This window comes from Chionomys nivalis, chromosome 12 (assembly GCF_950005125.1).
Source record: "Chionomys nivalis chromosome 12, mChiNiv1.1, whole genome shotgun sequence".
NCBI classification, from domain to species: Eukaryota; Metazoa; Chordata; class Mammalia; order Rodentia; family Cricetidae; genus Chionomys; species Chionomys nivalis.
This window is the reverse complement of record NC_080097.1, coordinates 47,407,689-47,427,168: the sequence shown is the minus strand read 5'-3', so window position 1 is coordinate 47,427,168 and position 19,480 is coordinate 47,407,689. Positions and strand designations below refer to the sequence as shown.

The 19,480-nt window shown below is 39.9% G+C and overlaps 1 protein-coding gene across 1 annotated transcript; it reads right to left on the bottom strand.

Annotated features, from left to right (window-relative positions):
• Positions 1-1,160: 1,160 nt before the first annotated feature.
• Esco2 (establishment of sister chromatid cohesion N-acetyltransferase 2) lies at positions 1,161-17,105 on the bottom strand. Its single transcript, XM_057786425.1, has 11 exons — positions 17,028-17,105; positions 15,725-15,791; positions 14,276-15,017; positions 13,102-13,192; positions 11,685-11,742; positions 10,364-10,490; positions 8,869-9,000; positions 7,046-7,135; positions 6,544-6,684; positions 4,580-4,740; positions 1,161-2,177 (listed from the first exon to the last, which is right to left on the bottom strand). The coding sequence occupies exons 2-11, from the start codon at positions 15,778-15,780 to the stop codon at positions 2,045-2,047; spliced, it is 1,731 nt and encodes a 576-aa protein (XP_057642408.1). The 5' UTR covers positions 15,781-15,791; positions 17,028-17,105; the 3' UTR covers positions 1,161-2,044.
• Between the last annotated feature and the right edge of the window lie 2,375 nt (positions 17,106-19,480).

Sequence of the window (19,480 nt, the reverse complement as noted above, 5' to 3'; positions counted from 1 at the left end):
ATATCATTTTACATCACTCTGCTTCTCACAATAAACCAGTACTGGCATGCAATTCAACTCCACACTTTATTTGGATTTATTGCTCAATGACTACCTTTTCTGTTCCAAGATCCCTTTCAAATACCACTCAGGAATGTTACAGCCCTTGCTTGACTACTAAATTTCAGGGTGTGGTGATTTAGGAACTATGTACAACGGACCTGATGTTTATTTATGTTCACATGGGATTACAGGACTTGAGAAATGTAAATACTCTTCTCACACAACAAACCATCAAATATCGACATGGTGGTGCTGTCGACTGATACTAGCTGTCACTGTTGTTGGCAGGTTATCTGCTAGCTAGCTAATACAGTATTCATTTATGTGCAGTCTGCCTTGGCACATGTGAATATAATTTTTCAGTATGGACTCATTTATTACACTACTTGATGTGGTTATTCAGATCAGCTGGTCGCAGTATACACTGTGGGCTCTGAGTGAGCTCCAGTATTCTTTGACATGCACCATAAGATTTAGCTTTCCTTTTTAAACTTTTTGATATTTAGATCTAGGCTCATTCTGTATAATCTCTGACCCAGCAACTCCAGATTTTTTTTTTTTTGAGAAAGGTATTAGAAACATGTACTCATTGCTGTTATTAAATGCCAAAACTTCCTGTGTGAAACCAAACTGTAAACAAGGCAACAGTATCGATAGCAAACCAGTGTACATTTGAAACCTAAGACATTAAGTGAATTAAGCTGCAAAACTCATCTGTATTATGTATCTAAATCCCAAAGTAGGAGGATAGGGAAACTATGTTAGCATACTATTTCTCTAATATCTCTATAGTTTTTTTTGTTTTTGAAAGATATTCATGCTAAAAAATAACAGAGTATTAGCAGGATGTTATGAATTCTGGGCCAGTGAGATTGCTCAGTAGATGTGCTTGTACAACCCTGGCCTCCTGACTTGGATCCTTAGAACCCATGGTAGAAAAGAACTGACTCCCAACAGTAGTTAGTTCTCTGGCCTCCATATGGCACCTTGAAATGCACACACAAACACACTAATAATGACAACCATAAAACAATTATAATTGGTTTCTCATAAATCACTGAACAATGAAATAATATTAATAAAATTTATAATAAAACATTTAAGGACATTTTGTGCAGAAAGTAGCATTAAAATGTTTGCATAATTACACACAATTTTAACACTTCCATATTGGTCTTGGAAGTAGTACAGGCAAATTAGACTAAAGATGAACCAATCTTACAATGAACAATAAAACCTAAATACAAAAACTGATGTCTCATGCCAGATATCAGTTAAATGACCTTTAAGAATTAAAACAATCTGAGTAATTTTTTGCTTTAAAAAATGAGTATACAAATTATACTAGAAATCTGAATGCACTTAAGTGTACAGAGTATTCCTTAAGTCATTATGTTCTTAGGTCCACTAGTTTGGTTCATGACTTCAATTACCTGGCAGCATTTTCATGCAATAAAAACAAAAAATGATAACAGTGCCAATACAGTCTCACATAATTTTATGGTAAGTGTGCTTTTGATTAATTTTAAGGGATTAAAATACTATTATAGAGCTATTTTATATAAATGGATGAGATAATGATTTCTGCCATCTTATTACAAACAGGAAATTCAAAATACTTTCTTAAGTATTTCAACTTAGCTGCTACAGTATGTTTGTTTACAAAGTGAGAATGCTGCATAAGGAATTCGGAAATTATCTCATTGTCTGTGTTTAGATTTGCCTCTACTAATGGAGCATGAGACAACCATGATCTGAAAAGTGTGTTCATGTGATCCTTTATAAAGTGGCCCAGGTTCTGCAGACAGAAGCCACCTAGCTGTGAAGTTTTCAATATTAAGAACTCAGTGTATCCAAAGATCTTTTTTTTTCTTTGAATCCCAAACAATTCAACAAATTCTAACATATAAGAAAAACTGGTATGCACATGTGTACAAGTCTTTCTGATACTAGTTATTTAGCTGAACTTCACATAGTACCAGTTTTGTGGTTGCAAATGACTTTAGCTATGAAAATTATATACAAGGAAATTAGGGGTGTTGCAGTACTTAGTTGCAAATAATTTGCCATCTGGTGTTGGGTCAGAAAATGCAATTTCATTAGTGCTCAGAAAACAGCCGAACATGAAGCAATTCCTACAAAATAAAAAAAGAAAACATTATCACATTTATCAACTAAAATTTTAGATTTCAATTAAACACATGCACTAACAGTAAGTAATTGATTTAAAAAGTACTACTATATTTTGGTGCCAGAATGCCTTGCATTTAGAGATGGATATGCCATAGCATCATCTCAGATGAGAAACTCGAAGGTCCAGAGTGGAAAGAAAAAACCAGTTTCCTCAAGTTATCTTCTGACTTCTACATGTATGCCATGGCATGCACACACCACACACAAAATAAATGATAACCACACCACCACCATCACAGAAAAATAAAAACTATTTTTCTCAAACCAAATACAGATGCTTGAGAAGGCTAAAAACAAATCTTAAGTTTCCTTGCTCTTGTTCAACTATAATTAAAAGTACTGAAAATGAAGTAGTTAAAAGGGTTTCAGAGTACGAATTCCTGCAAGTTGTCCTCTATATACATGCCACGGCACATGTTTCCCACCCTCACCCCCAACAAAATAAGTAAATAAATGTTAAAAACAAACAAACAAAAACCCAAAATCCAAAAGGGAATTCTGTAAAATAAATAGCTATACTCCTCTGATAGCCAGTTTTGTCAATTTCATTGAATGAAGACATAGATGATCTGGTAAAGCACACCTCCAGATGTATCTAAATGCATCTCCATGTAATTAGCTCATGAGGCTCTGATCTCAGATTTATCCTTGATAGGTTCATGCAACGGCACTCCTAGGAGGTGGTGCCTAGTTAGAGGAAAGATGCCGCTCAGGCATGTTCTTAGGACTTTGTCTTACACCTGCTTCTTCCTGTATCTCCCTTTTTCTGCTTCTTGGACACCATGAGCTAAGTTGTTGAGCTCCTCAGTGCATTCCCTGTCATGATGGACTGACTGACACTTCTGAAACCAGGAGTCAAAGCAAATCACCCCACTTTAGACCATGTTAAGCGCCCTGTCACAGCCAAATTTTTCAATGTGGTAAAAAACAAAGAAGGGCTATGGGATATCCCAGGTTATTGGGGATAAGTCTAAACAAACATGAACACAGTATCAAACACTTGGCAATTCCTGACAGGCTGTGGCAGAAACATCATTAGGTCATCTTTAGCTCAAGGAGAGCCTAAGCTACACAGGAAGTTTTATGTCAAACAGAATATGAAAAAAAATAAACATCCAAAGCACTGATTCTCTACCTTTCCAAATCTGCAACCCTTTAATACAGTTCCTCATGTTGTGGTGACCCCAACCATAAAACTATCCTTGTTGCTGATTCATAACTATAAGACCATGAAAAATATGTATTTTTTCAATGATCGACCCACAGGTTGAGAACCTCTGATCTAAAGAAACAATCACTATACAGTGTGTCCCTGCACGAGGCAGGAGAGAACCCTAGTAAAAGGCATTTGAGATTAAGTCATGAAAATGAAAACTGGATTATCAATTAAATAAAGATATCGATACTGTTTCTTGAACTTGACCATTCTGTGGTTATGTAAGAACATAAATATTCTTGTTAAGAAAATTAAACTGGGAGCTGATGAGATGGCTCAGTGGTTGGGAATACATATAAACTTGTAGATATGTGAAAAGAGAATGGCCCCATAGACTCATATACTTATTTGAATGCTTGCTTCCTAGTTGGTAGAACTGTTTAGGAAGGATTAGGAGGTATGTCACTGGGGACAGGCTTTGATATTTCTAAAGTCCACACCATTCCCAGTAGCTTTTTGTGGATGAGATGTGAGCTCTCATCTATGCTCTAGGAGCATGCCTTCCTGGTGCCTACTGATGGTCATGAACTCTAACCCTCTGGAACCGTGAGCCCCCAAATTAATTACTTTCTAAGTTGCCTTGGTCATACTTTTTGTCACAGTAACAGACAAGTGACTAAAACAGTACTGCTCTTGCCGAGGACCTGAATTTGGTTACTAGCACCCATAGTTGGTGGCTCATAACCATCTGTAATTCTAGCTCCAGGGGATCTAATATCTTTTTCTGGCCTCCAAAGACACTGCATTTACCTGGCTTATACTATATGCAAACACTGCCATAAAAAAAATCTTAAAAACAAAAGACAAAATGAGGTGCGTGTTTGTAATTCTAGCACTTGCAGAAGAATCACTCGTTCAAGATCAGCCAGGTCTAACAATGAGTCCCTATCTCAACCATAAAACCCATCTGAAAAAGAAATGCAAGAAAGAAAGGAAAAAGAATGACATTTAAGTTTGGCATGGAATACATATTGAGTTATTCCCTTCTTATCAACATTTGCCTTAGTCTTTGACAGTATTTATACAGTAATGTTTTAATGAAATTCTTTTGTTAGGCTCATGAGCCAAGGGAGGTTCTGGGAAAACTAGTAAGTCACTGTGTAACGTCTAGAGCTATTGTCTCCTTACCTGACTGTGTCTACCAGTCGTCTTGCAATGCGCTTTCTTCTTTTCAGTCTGAAGACCCAGATTCTACTTATTCCACAAATTGCAGGTTCTGGTACATCTGAACACTGCCAAGCTCTAGAACATTCTTTACTGGCACTTGGTTCCGATAGGACACGAAAGGCCTGTCATGGCACACAGTAACGTCCACAGTTAAAACCAGACTTTCCTTTTAAAAAGCAAAGTAAATAAATAAATTCAAACTTCAAAAAAAAAAAAACCCTGTCTATAGTTAATCAAGCTCCAAAAAATATTATTACTTAAATTCTTATATTTATGTGTTCTTTCTGCCATCTGTGCATGTGCACTTGTGACCCTGGTGTCTGCAACGGTCAGAAGAGGGCACTGGATCCACTGGAACTGGGGTAACAAATGATTATGAACCACGGGTTGACATTAAGCTAAAAAGCTTCTTCATAGGAAAGGAGAAAACATAGTGAAAGACCATTTTAGGAAAAAACATCTACAAACCATTCATGTTATAAGGAGTTTAAGCCCAAAATATATAAGGAACTCAAGAAAAGAAAATACTGCAAATTTCCAAATGAAACAAGGGCCCAGCAAGATGGTTCAACAGGAAAAGCATTTGCTGTACAACCCAACAACCTGAGGTTTATTCCGTAGATCTCACAGCGGAAAGAGAGAAACAACAACACATGTTCCACACTCTCATCCATCACATACACAATCAAAATAAAATAAAATTTACGAAGTGGGACAAAGACCTGACTATCCCCTTTGAAAAAGACCCACGAATGGCTCACAGGTGTTAAAGGAATGCTCAATACTACCATAATCACGGAAATGCAAGTTAGAACAAAGAGGAATCACATCACATCTATTAGAATGGTTATTATGTAAGTAAAAAGTTTTGGCCAAGAGAGGGAACAAAGGGAACCCATGTATGCAGTTGGTGGGAATATAATAATCAGTAGTGGAAACAGAATAGAAATCTTTCAAGACAAACATACCAAAATTAAAACAACAAAACGTATGACTCCGTGCTCCCACTTCAAGGTAATGTCCCCGAAAGAAAACATAGCACACACAGTGAACCCACACAGGGCCCACAATCAACTTAAGTGTCCATCAATGAAGAAATTAAAGTCAAGGAAATTCTATTCAGCCATAATAGGAAATCTTGTTTGGGGTAAATGGATGGACCCATACATAGGACATGTCAAGCACAATTAGCAATCACAAAATGGCAGATCTTTCACAGTTGAACAAATACAGAATATAGAAGTTGAACGCATAGAAGCTGAGAGCAAAATGAGGAAAACACTGAAGATGTAATTTCAACATTTTCAAGTCTGCACACACATATGTACAAACACAAAGTGATACTGGAATCACCTAGAACCTTTTGCATGCTAGCTACACAAATGTTCTACTGCTGACCCTTGGTTCATTTGTTGTCAGCCAAAGTAGTCTCTTTGCATTCTTTCCCAGAATCAACTTTACTAAGGTATAATGCACAATTCATGAATATTTGGCCTTACTGCTAATACAAACAAGTTCCTTTTCTCTAACTTACAATAACAAGATAACTATTTTGGAACACTGCTTATTAGTGTCTAAAACAGATTCTAGTTGGGTATAGTGGCATACACCTTTTATCCCAGACTTAGGAGGCAGAGGCAGGAGGATCTTTATGTGTTCCATTCCAGGCCAGTCACAGCTAGAGACCCTGCCTTAAAATCAAAACAAAACATTCTAAGTGAGGAATAAGCAATGATTTTGCTAAATACATCCACTAAGCTGCTATGTAATAACTTAGGTCTACAGATTCTTATATAAAAATCACTACATTTTTATACTTCCAGGTAGGAAAATAGCTAGGTGAAAACCACAGACTTATTCCGCTTAAGACAAAATACTAAATACTGTGTAAATTATTTTAGTAACCAACAAGACATGCAGCATACCTGTTTGATGGGCTCTGCTATTAAACAGCCCACTACTTTCTTTTCATCAATGAAGAGGAAAGTTTTGGTTTTGTTTGGACACATGGGAACAACCTGATGGAAGCCCAATTCCAGATCCACAAGCTCTTGGACATCTTCTACCTAACAATGGTAAAGAGCAGAAGGTGGATTTGTTTAAAAAAATCACAACGAAACTAAATTTGTGTATACTCACAAACACGATCACCATCATTTAGCTTCTTTTATTTCTATTTCTTTAATTTATATACATTCAAACTTATTTCACAATCAATGCACACACCTGGTACTTGGGAAAAAGGGCTTAAGAACCCACTTAAAAGAACACTTAACAGACACTCAGAATCCTAGGAGAGAGGAGGCAGAGGCACCAGGCAGACTTTTAGCTTTCTTTATTATTCTTGTGGCCGCTCCTATTACAACACATCCACACTTCACTATGGTGGGTTTGAGTGAGGAGAGAATGAGAAAAATAATCCCATACCTTTTTGATGGCATAACTTGGATCCTGTGGCAGGACCAACACAATCTTCCCATCCCAAAACTGTGCTACTACCCGCTCTCTTTTCCAGCCCTGCCGGAGGGAGGAAAGAGAAAAAAATTATTAATTTATAAACAAACACATAAAATACTTTGGTTTGGAGAGGACTGGTAGTCAAACAATGAGTGACAGGAAAGGTAAGATGGAGATTCTGGCCTTGACTACCCACAGTGTAGACAAAGGGTACTTAGCTTTAATCAGAGACAATTCTCTCTGTGGTGAATGGCGGAAAATATTCATGGTTGTTCAAAGTGCTGAAAACAAGCTTTTAGCCCGAACATGACATTTATACCATTCCCTCTAAGACTCAGAGAACATCACAGAAGAGAGAAAATAGAGCCAGAAGACAGGCAGCAGGGCTGCAAAGCGCCATCTTGTGGGCATGATGCAGCAACTGCAATCCTGAACTTACTGGACCTGAGTAAGATCTGCTAAATTATGAGTAGGTGGGGGGCAGCAAGCTGAGTCCCAGGAAGTGAAAGATCACAAAGAGAGGATACAAATGGACTAGAGAGAGATAAACCCAGATAGTACTGAGGCCCAAATGCTCCCTACCTTTCAGCAACTCAGCATAGGCCTGATCCTATATTGCGTTTGAATACTTGTACCCTGCTGATAGCGCTGTTTGAGAAGGTTGTAAAACCTTTGGGAAATGGAGTTTAGATGGAGAAAGTGGGCTACTGGGGGTACTTTTCTAGTTGGGTTCCATTTCCTGTTCACTCTCTGCTTCCTGAACATGGATAACAATGTTACCAGCTGGCCTCCTGCTACCGCTACCATGCCTTACCATGCAGAAGCTATGTCTTCATGATGTTGGGATGGTTCCCTTCAACTATAATCCATAAAAACCCTTCCCTCTTTAAATTAATTCCTACCAAATATTTTGTCACAGTAGAGAGAAAAGTAATTGATTTACACAAAGGAATGCGGAAACTCTCATTCATATATTCGAATCCCCTTTAGTGTTTCTGCCCACGTCCCTCTCAGTGTTTAACCCTTACAGGGATACAGTCCTCAGAAGCCTACTGATCGTGCTAAGTTATTTCTCTGCTCCCATGGTTTCTGTCGGTGAACCTTCTCCATGCATGTGCATATTTGACAAACATGCACTGGCGATGTCCTTAGAGTACATGTTCATTTCATTGTTTACCACTCTAATCCAATATCCCACAGAGTATAGGGTTTACCTAATCCAGTATACCAGGACTGTGGAATCTGAAGCAGCCTTACGTACAACCTAGCAGGCTTAGTTACAGCTTCCGTCATGTGCTTAGTGTATGCAAGGACCTTCCTTGATGCCTGGCACTGAAGGATAACAAACAAAGCTAACTTTTTAATATCATCAGTTATTTTTATTTCTCAGGGTTGTGTATGTGCCAGTCAGAAGGGGACATTATGTGTCCTGCTCTTTCATTCTCTTCCTCACTGAATGTGTAACCCAGAAATCCTTCTCCACACTCCCTACAGCCCCGGGGTTCTAGGCTCCTATGCAGTCACATCTGGTGCAGCTAACTACTTTTCCCCTCAACCTTCCTAATGCTGCAACACTTCAGGACAGTTCTTCAGGTGTTGTGACCCCAACCTTACGATCCTCCTGTCTCAAACTCTTCCCAAGTTCTGGGATCACAGGTGGGAGCTAAGATGCCTAACTAACCTCTGCTGCAAATAGTGAAATATTTATGGATATATAGATTTTCCAACAACGGCACAAAGTGCCTTCCATACAGTTTTACCCGTAGAACAAACCGAAAGCCTTCTCGACTCACCACATATTTGATTCCCTCCAGAAACCTGTGGTGATACTGGAGATGCTGTATCTCGTCTTCAGGGTTGGAAGCAGTATAGATCATGCCGCAAGATTTACATATCGTCATCCCAAAATGTTTCTGACCCGCATCCTTGAAGAACAAGCAAACAAACAAAAGCATAAACCCCAAGAAGTGGATGAACAATGGATCTTTTTAAAAATTATTGTTATTATTTTATGTGCACTGGTGTTTTGCCTGCGTGTATGTCTGTGTGAAGGTGTCAGATCTTGGAGTTACAGATAGTTGTGAGCTGCCATGTGGGTGCTGGGATTTGAACCCAGGTCCTCTGGAAGAACAGTCAGTGCTCTTTACTGAGCCATCTCTGCAGGCCCACAATGGACCTTCTTTAGGAAGGACATGAAAGAGCAAGAAAAAGCAAAAACCTCATTTCAAATTAAAGGAACAACATTCTCAGACTTCTGTATTAATCATTGCTTTGCCTTAAGTCATTTAGAGTATTAAACTCTTTATTCTTAAGTACTAAAATGTTCTGCATCAAGAATTGATAAAGTTCTACAAAATTCATTCTCTTAAAGCACTGTGTTTAATGCCCTTGAAAATACTAGATTCTGAATTTTAACAGGGATTGGCAGTTTTTCAGTGAAAAGGTAGAAGATAATACTTCAGGCTTTTCAGATCACGTGTGGTTTGTCAGTGCTGTATCTAAATGAGATGTATTTGAACACTTGGTCCCTGGCCGGCGGTGCTGTTTGGGAAGGTTATGGAGCCTTGCTGGAGGAAGTACAACACTGGAGTTGGGGTGGACCTTGAGAGCTTATAGACTTGGCCCCTTCTTGCTGTTGTCTCTGCATCCTGTGTGGGGCTGAAATGTAGCTAGCCAGCTCCCTACTCTGGCTGCCTGCTGATGTGTCATTATGACTCCCCTCTGGAACCAAAGGCCAAAACAAACTCTCCTATGACTCATGGTATTATAGCAACAGGAAAAAGTAACTAATGCTGTCATATAGTTTTCTCTTTGCTTTACAACGCCTAAGCCTGGAGGTACAGACTTATATCATAGCTATCACAGAGGCTGAGGTAGAAGGAATGTTAACTTAGTAAAATTCTATCCCCAAATAAAAAGCCTTGTGGGCGGGTGCAGTGTAGCTTAGTGGCAGAGTCTTGCCTATCCATGAAGGAGACCATTGGGCTCAATTCCTAAAACCACAAACAAAAACCACATAAAAATGTTAACTACTATTTTCAGCTCACAGATTATGGAACTGGTTCCAGTCCATGGCCATAGTTTTTGCTATACTTAGCTCTAATTTCTTACCTGGAAGAAACCATTCCTACTCAAACACTAGCACTATGAGCTCCAAAGTACTGGCTAGCTTTAAATGCTACCGCAACAAAACTGGCAATTACAAACCTGGAAATCTATAACCCAAGAAAATCATGCTGGAAGGCTGACTGTATGTTCTACTTGTGGAAAGGGTTTAAATTTACTTACAATGATGAGCTGGTCTTTTCCTCCTTTATTTGTATCTCTGGAATTCATATTTTTCTGCACAATTGTCTGTTTCAAGAAGTTAGTACATGCAGCGGATTCCATAGAAGACTGTTCTTCAGGTGGAGACCTTCAAAGAGAAGGCTGGTGAATATCACTGAACAGTGGGAAGCCTGAGGTTCACTCTGAGAAATAATCATTTACTCAAGGAACATAATAAAGAAATTCAGTGTCAAGACTCAAATTCAGATCTGACTTACATCCAAAAATCTTTTCCCTGTAGTATCAGGCACACATACATAGAATTACTTTAGAAGCTAACTTTGCTAGAAAAATGGACTTTGCTGTTATGTCTTAGGACAATATTTACCCATTTAAATAAAGAAAATTCCTAGGTAGATGTTCATGTTGAATCTCATAGACTCAAGGCAATCAAAGACACCAGGATATTAGGATCCAACAATTTTTACTTGGTTACTTATGTGCCAGTGAGAAACCCTATCTCAAAAAACCAGGTGGATGGCTCCTTAAGAACATCATCCAAGGCTGACCTCAGGCTTCCAGTCTGTGTGCACATGCGCCCATGTGAGAGTATGGGGAAGGGGAGAAAGACAAGGAGGGGGAGAGAGGGAGAGAGAAAACTTGGCCAAAAATTTCTTTGCTGAATAACTGGCCATTCAACACCAAATGGGTGTTTTTTAGCAAGATGTTCAGACAATACAAAATTTGGATCTTCTACTTGTCATGTTCTCTGCCTACCTATACCACCTCCCCATCACGATATTTAGTTAGCTTCAGCCACAACTTATAATAGCACTAAACCACTTTTAATTATTTACTTCTCTGGGCACAGTTTTTCCCATTTGTAAAATGCAAGCTACTAATACCTGTATTGATTATAAATGTTCATTAAAATTTAGTTATCATTAATATAGTGTCACCTAGGAAGGCAATAAAACCCACAGTGAGCTTTTGATTCAAATGTGAATTGTATTCCTGGCCCAAAACACTGAGCATCTATTAGCTGTATAGTGGTGGCTAAATTAGTTTCCTCAGCTGAGATGTAATTACAACAATACTAATAGTATGTACCTTCTAGATTGTCCTGGGGATCTTTAAGTGAAATAATAACCTAATTACTACAAGCTAGCTACTATATTATAATGTAATGATTATTACTCAAGTCGATAAAGGTAAATTCCATCTCTATTTAAAAAAAAACTAATTTCATCTTCTAATCTCAATATTATTATTTCCCCTTAGTGGTACGGGGGGGGGGGGGGTTCTTCTAAAATTAAAATGGCAGAGCAAAAATAATTCCTACCTTTTCGTATTTACTGAAGAAACACTGAAGATGGGATAGATGACAGACTCGGGAGAAACTGTTAAGGGGAAAACCAGCAATAGTTGCATTACCAAAGAAACACTAACCTGACTCATAAGACTCTGAGGGTAGCAAGAACAAAACATTTACATTACCTGACTTTAAGAATCAGCCATAATCAAGAAAGTACAAATTTCCAAAAAGAGTCAGGTAGGTCAATGAAACAAAGAAGAAATTGCCCCATATAAATATAAACCAATGATTTGTGGTGGAGTCAAAGGTAATCTGATAGATGGTGCTAGAACAAATGGGCATCCATTCAAAATGGATCACCAATCAAAACATAAGTTATAGAAGTACAGGCTAAATCCTGTGACGCTAGATTAGAGACATTAATACGAACTCACACTAAAAGATGATGACGAAGACACACAGAAATAATTTGTTTGTGTTCTCCAGTTCCGTCTGGAGAGAGGGGCTGGAAACAACGGCTCTCTAGTAACACTTCTATACCATTCTCCAATAAAAGGAGTCAAAGTTCTGTGGAGAAACTGCTGATTCCAGGGCCAGAGCAAAAATACAGAATGACCCCGTAACAACATGTAGACATCAGACAGCACTCAAAGAGAACTAACCTGAAAAACAACCTTCATGGTCAAAACAGAACAATTTGAGCAATAAAAATTATACTGCACTTAAGCCCAAAATATAAAATAAACATTCATTTACCCATAATGACACACATCCATGAGCTCATTTGTTTATTTAAGTGAGGGAATAAATAGAGAAATCTGAGAACATTTAACTTCCTAGAAAGCATAGAAAGGGCTCAGTAGATAAATCACCTGAGGTGGAGCCCTGATCCCATTTCAACACATATTTAAAAAAAAAAAAAAACAAAAAACAATCGGATGCAGAGTTTGGTGCCTGTAATCCCGTTTCTCCTATGGGGAGATGGAGTTAGAGGAAAATCATAAGGAAGCTCAAAGGCCAGTTAGTGGGAATCACAGAAACAAGAGACCCTGACTAAACAAGGTGGAAACTGAGAAGCCACTTCAGAAAGTTATCCTCTGACTTGCACACATGAGCATGCCATAAGGGCCCCTATAGTCGCACCTACAATACTAGTAGAGAGCTTAGGGAATTTAGAACTAGCCAGAAATTACTTAAGGATAAATTTGTTTTTTCCTGTCTGATGTTTTAACCTAAAATCTCCTTTCCTGCTTTTCAAAACACTGCATTGCTTTACCAGAGGTGACAAACATTTCCTAGAGATAAACAGATATTAGTAATAGGCACAGTAACTTTTTAAAGGCCCAGAAAATATTAGTGTATATAAAATTCTATATCGATACACATTGAACAGTGAAGCTTGTTACAAGTTGCTAGGCTGATTAATGTGGATTTTCTTACTTACTTGTCTTGTTCTCACCGAGTGAATTCTCTGAAGGAAAACCATGTTTATCAAGTTTACATTCTTTTGAAGAAACTGCGGCACCTGAGGAATTCTGAAAATGATGAACAGGTTAAGAAATAAAGAAATCCTAATTCTTAGTTGTTTTCCCTTTCGTGAATGAATCTCACGAGACTAAACATGCATCTCAGAGTACGATTCATCAGTTTTCCATCTATTTCCTCTGCGTTCATTGTCAGAGCACAGATATAGACATAGACTACAATACTTGTAAAAAACGGAAGCTTCAAGGACTGGAGAGATGGTGCACTGGCTTAGAGCACTGGTTGCTCTTCCCGAGGACCCAGGTGTGGTTTTCAGTACCCACATGGTGGTTCTAATCTGTAGCTCCAGTTCCAGGGAATTCAATGCCCTCTTTTGGACCGAGGGCACTAAACACACATTCACATACCTACATACAGGTAAAATATTCATACATATTAAAAGTAAGAATAATAAATCTTTTTTTAAAAGTATAAAGATGAAGATGGGAGAATGAAAAATTATACACCATTCTTTTTATAATAATGAAATGAACTTTTAAAGGTTAGTAAAAATAGAAAAATAAACCTTTTCAAACTAGGAAGGGCTAATTCTCATCATGAACTTTAAAAAACAATAACCAGGGCAGGAGAGACAGATAGATTGAAGTGCTTGCTGTGCAGTGTGAGGACCTGAGTTAGGTTCTAGCACCTGGTGGGTGCTTGTGATCCCCGAACCAGGGTAGTGTAACTGGACCCTGGGCCAATGAAGAGAGCCAGTCTCAAAAAATCTCGAAGTAGGTAGCATGTGAGAAACACTTGCCGTTGGTCTCTCATTCCCATTGTAAGTGCATGCACATGCATGTACACACACACAGTAATAGCAACCAGTTCTGGAGTCATTAGAGGGAAGTTTTGTCAGTAACAATTCCTTTTTTTTTCCTGGTTTTTCGAGTCTGGGTTTCTCTGTTGCTTTGGAGCCTGTCCGGAACTAACTTTTGTAGACCAGGCTGGCCCTGAACTGAGATCAGCCTGCTCTGCCTCCCACGTGCTGGGATTAGAAGTGTGTTCCACCACTGCCCAACTTTTTAATTCCTCCTTTTTAATAGTGGCAGAGAAAAACAAAAAGGGAAATAAAATGATACATTTAACTTTACCTTTCTTAGTTTCTCTTCATTTTTACTTCTTGCACCCAGTAGCTCAACATTCAATTTCTCTTCCGCTAACAAGGACTTTGGTACTCGCTTTGCCTCTGGGACAGCGTCTTCGGTCAGTTCTGGTTCATTTTTCTGTAATGGCTTATCTTCCAGGGATGATTTCTTAAGAGAGTTTCTTTTTCTAACAAAAAATGCTGCTCCCCCCTGGAGTGTGACTTGTGGTTTTATTTTCTGGCTTAGCACCCGAGGAGGAGTATGTGGATGATTTCCTGTGGGAAAACAGCTGTTCTCTTTATCCACAACTGGCTTCGAACTTTTAGGGTTTCTTGATATAGACTTGATGTGCTTAAAATTCGGTTGATATTTAGCAGTTAAACTCTTCTGTGGTTTTTTGCTTTTCTTGGTACGGGTTGGTTTTCTCTGCATTTTCTCTATCACACTGGGCTTATCTCCATTTTTAGTTGCTGGACAAATAGGTCTACTCTCTCTTATCAACTTCCTCTCAAGTGGATTGAGGTACTGCTTATTTTTATTGTAGAAAGATGCAGTAGACACAACAGATTTAAATAGTGAACTGTAGTTTGCAAATGGAAACCTATTGTTTTCTGCTACCTTAAGAGGACTTGGCATGAAATGGCCTTGGGAGGAGCAAGACTTTTCTTCCTTTTGATCACTGCTTTGGCAAGTATGGCTTTCAGAAAAGCTTAAATCTAATTTGTTTGACGAAGTATCTGTTAATAGGCTATAAAAAAAAAAAGAAACAAAGTTCACCAGTAAGTTTGGCATTTTTCTTTAAAATTTAGACCCAATAATAAATGTCTTCCTACTAATACATCCTTCTCCATTGTTTGACAGGATGTTCACATTATCTATTCTGTCTTTATTAAATAAAGTATTTAAATAGTTTTAAAATTAACTTTCATAAGCTGGGCTTGGTGGTGTGTTTGATACCAGCACTCAGAGACAGATCTCTATGAGTTCAATGTCAGCCTGATCTACATATAGTTTCAGGACAGTCAAGACTACATAGAGACCCTGTCGCAAAGAAAACAAAAGACAAACAGAAAGATAACATTCATAAAAGCAAACAGTAATTACAAAGAAGTTTTATGTACATGTATATCTCAAAATCTATTTCCCTGTCTCTCACCGGCTTTGGGCATGGTGGCACTTACATTTAGTCCCAGCATTTGGAGGGCAAAGGCAGGCAGATCTCAATGAGTTTTAAGGCCAGCCTGGTATACATAGTTAAGACTGTCTCAAAAAAAAAAAAGCAAAGCTGGGCTGTAATCCCAGCACTCGGGAGGCAGGGACAGGTGGATCTCTGTGATTTTGAGGCCAGCCTGGTCTACAGGGCAAGTTCTAGGACAGGCTCCAAAGCTACAGAGAAACCCTGTCTCGACAAACCAAAACAAACAAAAGAGTTCTTATGTAAAGGTTAAGACTTACCTATCACCATTATCAGCATTCTGTCGTTTCCTCTTCCTTGGAGTAAAAGCTGCCATTATCTTAATTCCTAAAAGCAATAAATAGGTTGGTAATAATAATCAAAGTGATCAAGGTGATAGGAAATGCAATATGTCAAAATTGTATTTTAAAAATCTGAATTCCAGACGGGCAGTGGTGGCAAATTCCTTCAATCCCAGCATTTGGGAGTCAGAAGCAGGCGGATCTCTTGTGAGTTCAAGGCCAGCCTGGTCTAAGGTGGAAGTTCCAGGACAGCAGGGACTACACAGGGAAACCTCGTCTCAGGATTAAAAAAAAAAAAAAAAAAAAAAAAAATCTGAATTCCAAATAAGCGATTGTAAATAAAAAACCAAGGAAATAGTGCCTCATGTAGCTGAGGCTGGCCTCAAATTCCAACTCTCTCTGTAGGCAAGGAGGAACCTGGAGAAGGTTTCAGCTTTCCAAGGCTGGGATCACAAGCTGAGCCAGCATGCCTGTCTCCAAATAACAGATTTTTTTTTTAAAAAGAGCAAACTAGTCAAGTGTAAAGGTGCTAATGGGAGGCAGAGGCAAAAGGATCCTGAGTTAGAGAAGCAAAGCAGTAAATGATAATATTAGAGACTTTAACGGCAACAGAAGGGAAGGGTGGTGGATTGGGGAAATACTGCCCACACCTATGTATTTAGAACAGAAAGTTGAGCCTACTGACAAGGTCAGGTGGACCCTAATTAGGGGCACGCCATCCTTTAATGAAACTAATCACGCCAAGTTTTAGCACTCCTGGTAGGCCTTCCTTGGCACCGTCCTCCCTTTACCATGCCCACGGATGGATGCTCTTGTCCCCGGCTCCCCTCGCACCCTGAGCCTCATCCCTATCCCACTTAGCATATATTCTGGGCTAACCATCTCCACAGTCAACACGTTCGGTGGCCGCAGAGCCTGTGCGGACCCTTCTTGAAACTGAGCAAGGGGATGCGGTAAGGACAGTCGTCCCCCCAGGTCCCAGCCCTCGCAGGAGCTTCCTTATTTATAAACGCCCCGGAGCTCGTCAGGCAGCTGCTAAGGAGATACCGCAGGCAAGCCTTTTCCCACAGAGAGGTAACTCTAGAATGTTCTTCCTTTCTCCTTCCTTCGAATCCGGTATATTAGCCCCACAGAATTCCGCAAGCGCGACCTCTAAGCTAAACGCAAAGTCTGCGGGGATGAGGGACGTCCCAGCCCGGCTGCGGTGAGCAGCTGGCACAGGGAGCACGAGCCCCGCGTGAGCAGCAGGTTCACAGCCAAGTCCCCTGCCCCGTGACGTTACCTGCGTTTCTCAGTCTCCGGCTGGCTCGGCGTGCACTCGGGCAGGGAACCCACGCAGAGAGCGCTCCGCAGCTCGGCGACCCCACAACTCTCCTCACAGGAGCCCGGCGCTCTGCCAGGGCGTTCAAATTCACGCGCGCCACTTGAGACCAAGATTGCTGCATTCTGATTCGTCGCCGCTCAGCGCTTCCTAGAGCCTGAGCCGTGATTGGTTTCTCCCTAGTCCTTGCCCCGCCCTCCGGGGGGTGGTGGCCTCCAAGATTCTCCCGCCCTTGTGAGTCAAAGCAGACCGGGGTCCAGGAAGCCACACCTCCTAAAAAAAAAAAAAAAAAAAATCCTGCAACAACCTCCGGCTCCAGACCACAGACCTGTGACAGTGCTTTATGGGAATTGTAGTTCACGGATCAGCTGACTCAGAAGTAAAATTCTGAGGTAGTCAGGTGTAAAGAGTTTACATTAAATGATATCTCCAAGATACTGGAGGCTCATATCTTTCATATTTGAAGTCTGATGATTGGTTTTGCTTTTATAAAAAAAATTTCATTATTTTTAATTTTCCTCATGTCTGCTAGTGGATATGTGCATATAAGTGCAGGCACCAGCAGAGGCCAGAGGAGTTGGATTACCTGAATCAAGTTTTAGACAGCTGTAGGCCATTAAATGTGGGCATGGGGAGTTGAACTCAGGTACTCTTCAAGAGTAGTATGTGTTCGGAGTAGCTAAGCCCCCAAAATATCTCCAGCCCGATGTATTAAATATTTTATTTCACTTTCTGCTCACCACAAACTATGAGGTTTGTGTAATCATTCCTACTTTACAGAAAGTCAAAGGTCTGCATCACCCAACCAGAACTACTTTATCATGTGTCCTTCCGCAAGAGGAAACTGTTCTTAAAGCACTCACAGGTTCCAGACACGTGTTCTAGGCAAGTTTAAATGACGCCGCTCTTCACAGAACAAAATTGGCCCAAGTGACAGATGACTGACTAGCAGTTGTTACTTACACAATTCGTGACTAGGCCGACTTCTGTGAGAAGATGAACGTTCCCACTGGGTAATGGCAGGATGCTGTGTTTTGTGCACGGAGATGTCTTTGAAACTGGGGCCTCGCTACCCCAAATTCATCCATAACTTAAAACTAGCCCCCATCTCCCGTGTTCTAGAATCCTAATTGCAATAGGACCCCAGACCTTAGCACAACTGACTCCATGATGGAAATGCCATCCAAGCTGTAAAATTTAGCACATAACAAAACAAAAACAAAAAAGACCTATTTCATCAAAATCCGTAGTTCTGGGAAAGTCTCTAAATGTAGTAACTTTGCTTTTTGGCTTCTGTGGTTCTGCTTCTGGCTAACTGTTCTTGTTGGCTGAAGCCCCGGATGTGGCTTTGGTCTAAAAAGCTCTCTCTGAGAAAGGCTGAGGGCTCCACTGGGATCCTGAACACCTAGCGTGGTGGCCTGCCAGCAAGTAAAGACTTTCCGTTGTCTTAAACCCTTGCCCGAACAGAAGCTGCCCAGCACCATGAGACCCAGAATAATAGGGGGCTTTGTAAAGTAAAAGAACTAGAATAGGAGAAACCAGTTCATATCAGGCTGTGGCTAGTTACTTTTTTGAAAGTTAAAGCCAGGGGACTTATCATGCAGATTCTACTGGACTGGAGTTCCTGTTTCTAACGGAGAGCAGGCTCTCTAGGAATCTTAAAACTTCAATTTCTTAGCCGGGTGGTGGTGGCGCACGCCTTTAATCCCAGCAGAGGTAGGTGGATCTCTGGGAGTTCGAGGCCAGCCTGGTCTACAAGAGCTAGTTCCAGGACAGGCACCAAAGCTACAGAGAAACCCTGTCTCGAAAAACCAAAAAAAAAAAAAAAAAACAAAAAAACTTCAGTTTCTTCAGCATTTAGCCGGAGTGACTCCGCTTTTGTTTGGTCTGACCTATTGGAGGAATTCCATTCAAAACAGACTCTTACAATGTTATCAGAAATAAGGAAAATTAACAACTGAAACCTAGATGCCATGGAGCATTCTGGGAATTTATAGCAAGAGGTTCTGTTATAGCAAGAGGTTCTGAAGTGAAGAGGTTTGGGATTTGTCCAGTCTGGTAGGTAATAAAGGGCAGACATTAGATTTAAAGGGACAATAGTCTTGAGTCCAAACTCCGGTATGCATACCACCTCTGGAAAATATCAATAACAATTCATTCGAGTACCTTCTATATCCTGCCCTTGATGCACAGCCATTTATTTAATTGTGACGGGTCAAGACCGTGCAAGGTTCTTCCAACATCTTGATTTTTTGCTGAGGCCATTTCAGATTTAACTGGAGTTTGATGGAGAATCCCAGTGGAAAATTACCCAGATCTATTCTGACTAGTTTGATCAAGCCAAAAGAAAAAAACAAAAACCACCTCACATAAGTAGTGGAGGAATGAGTTCATTTAAAATTGAATTGGCCCCT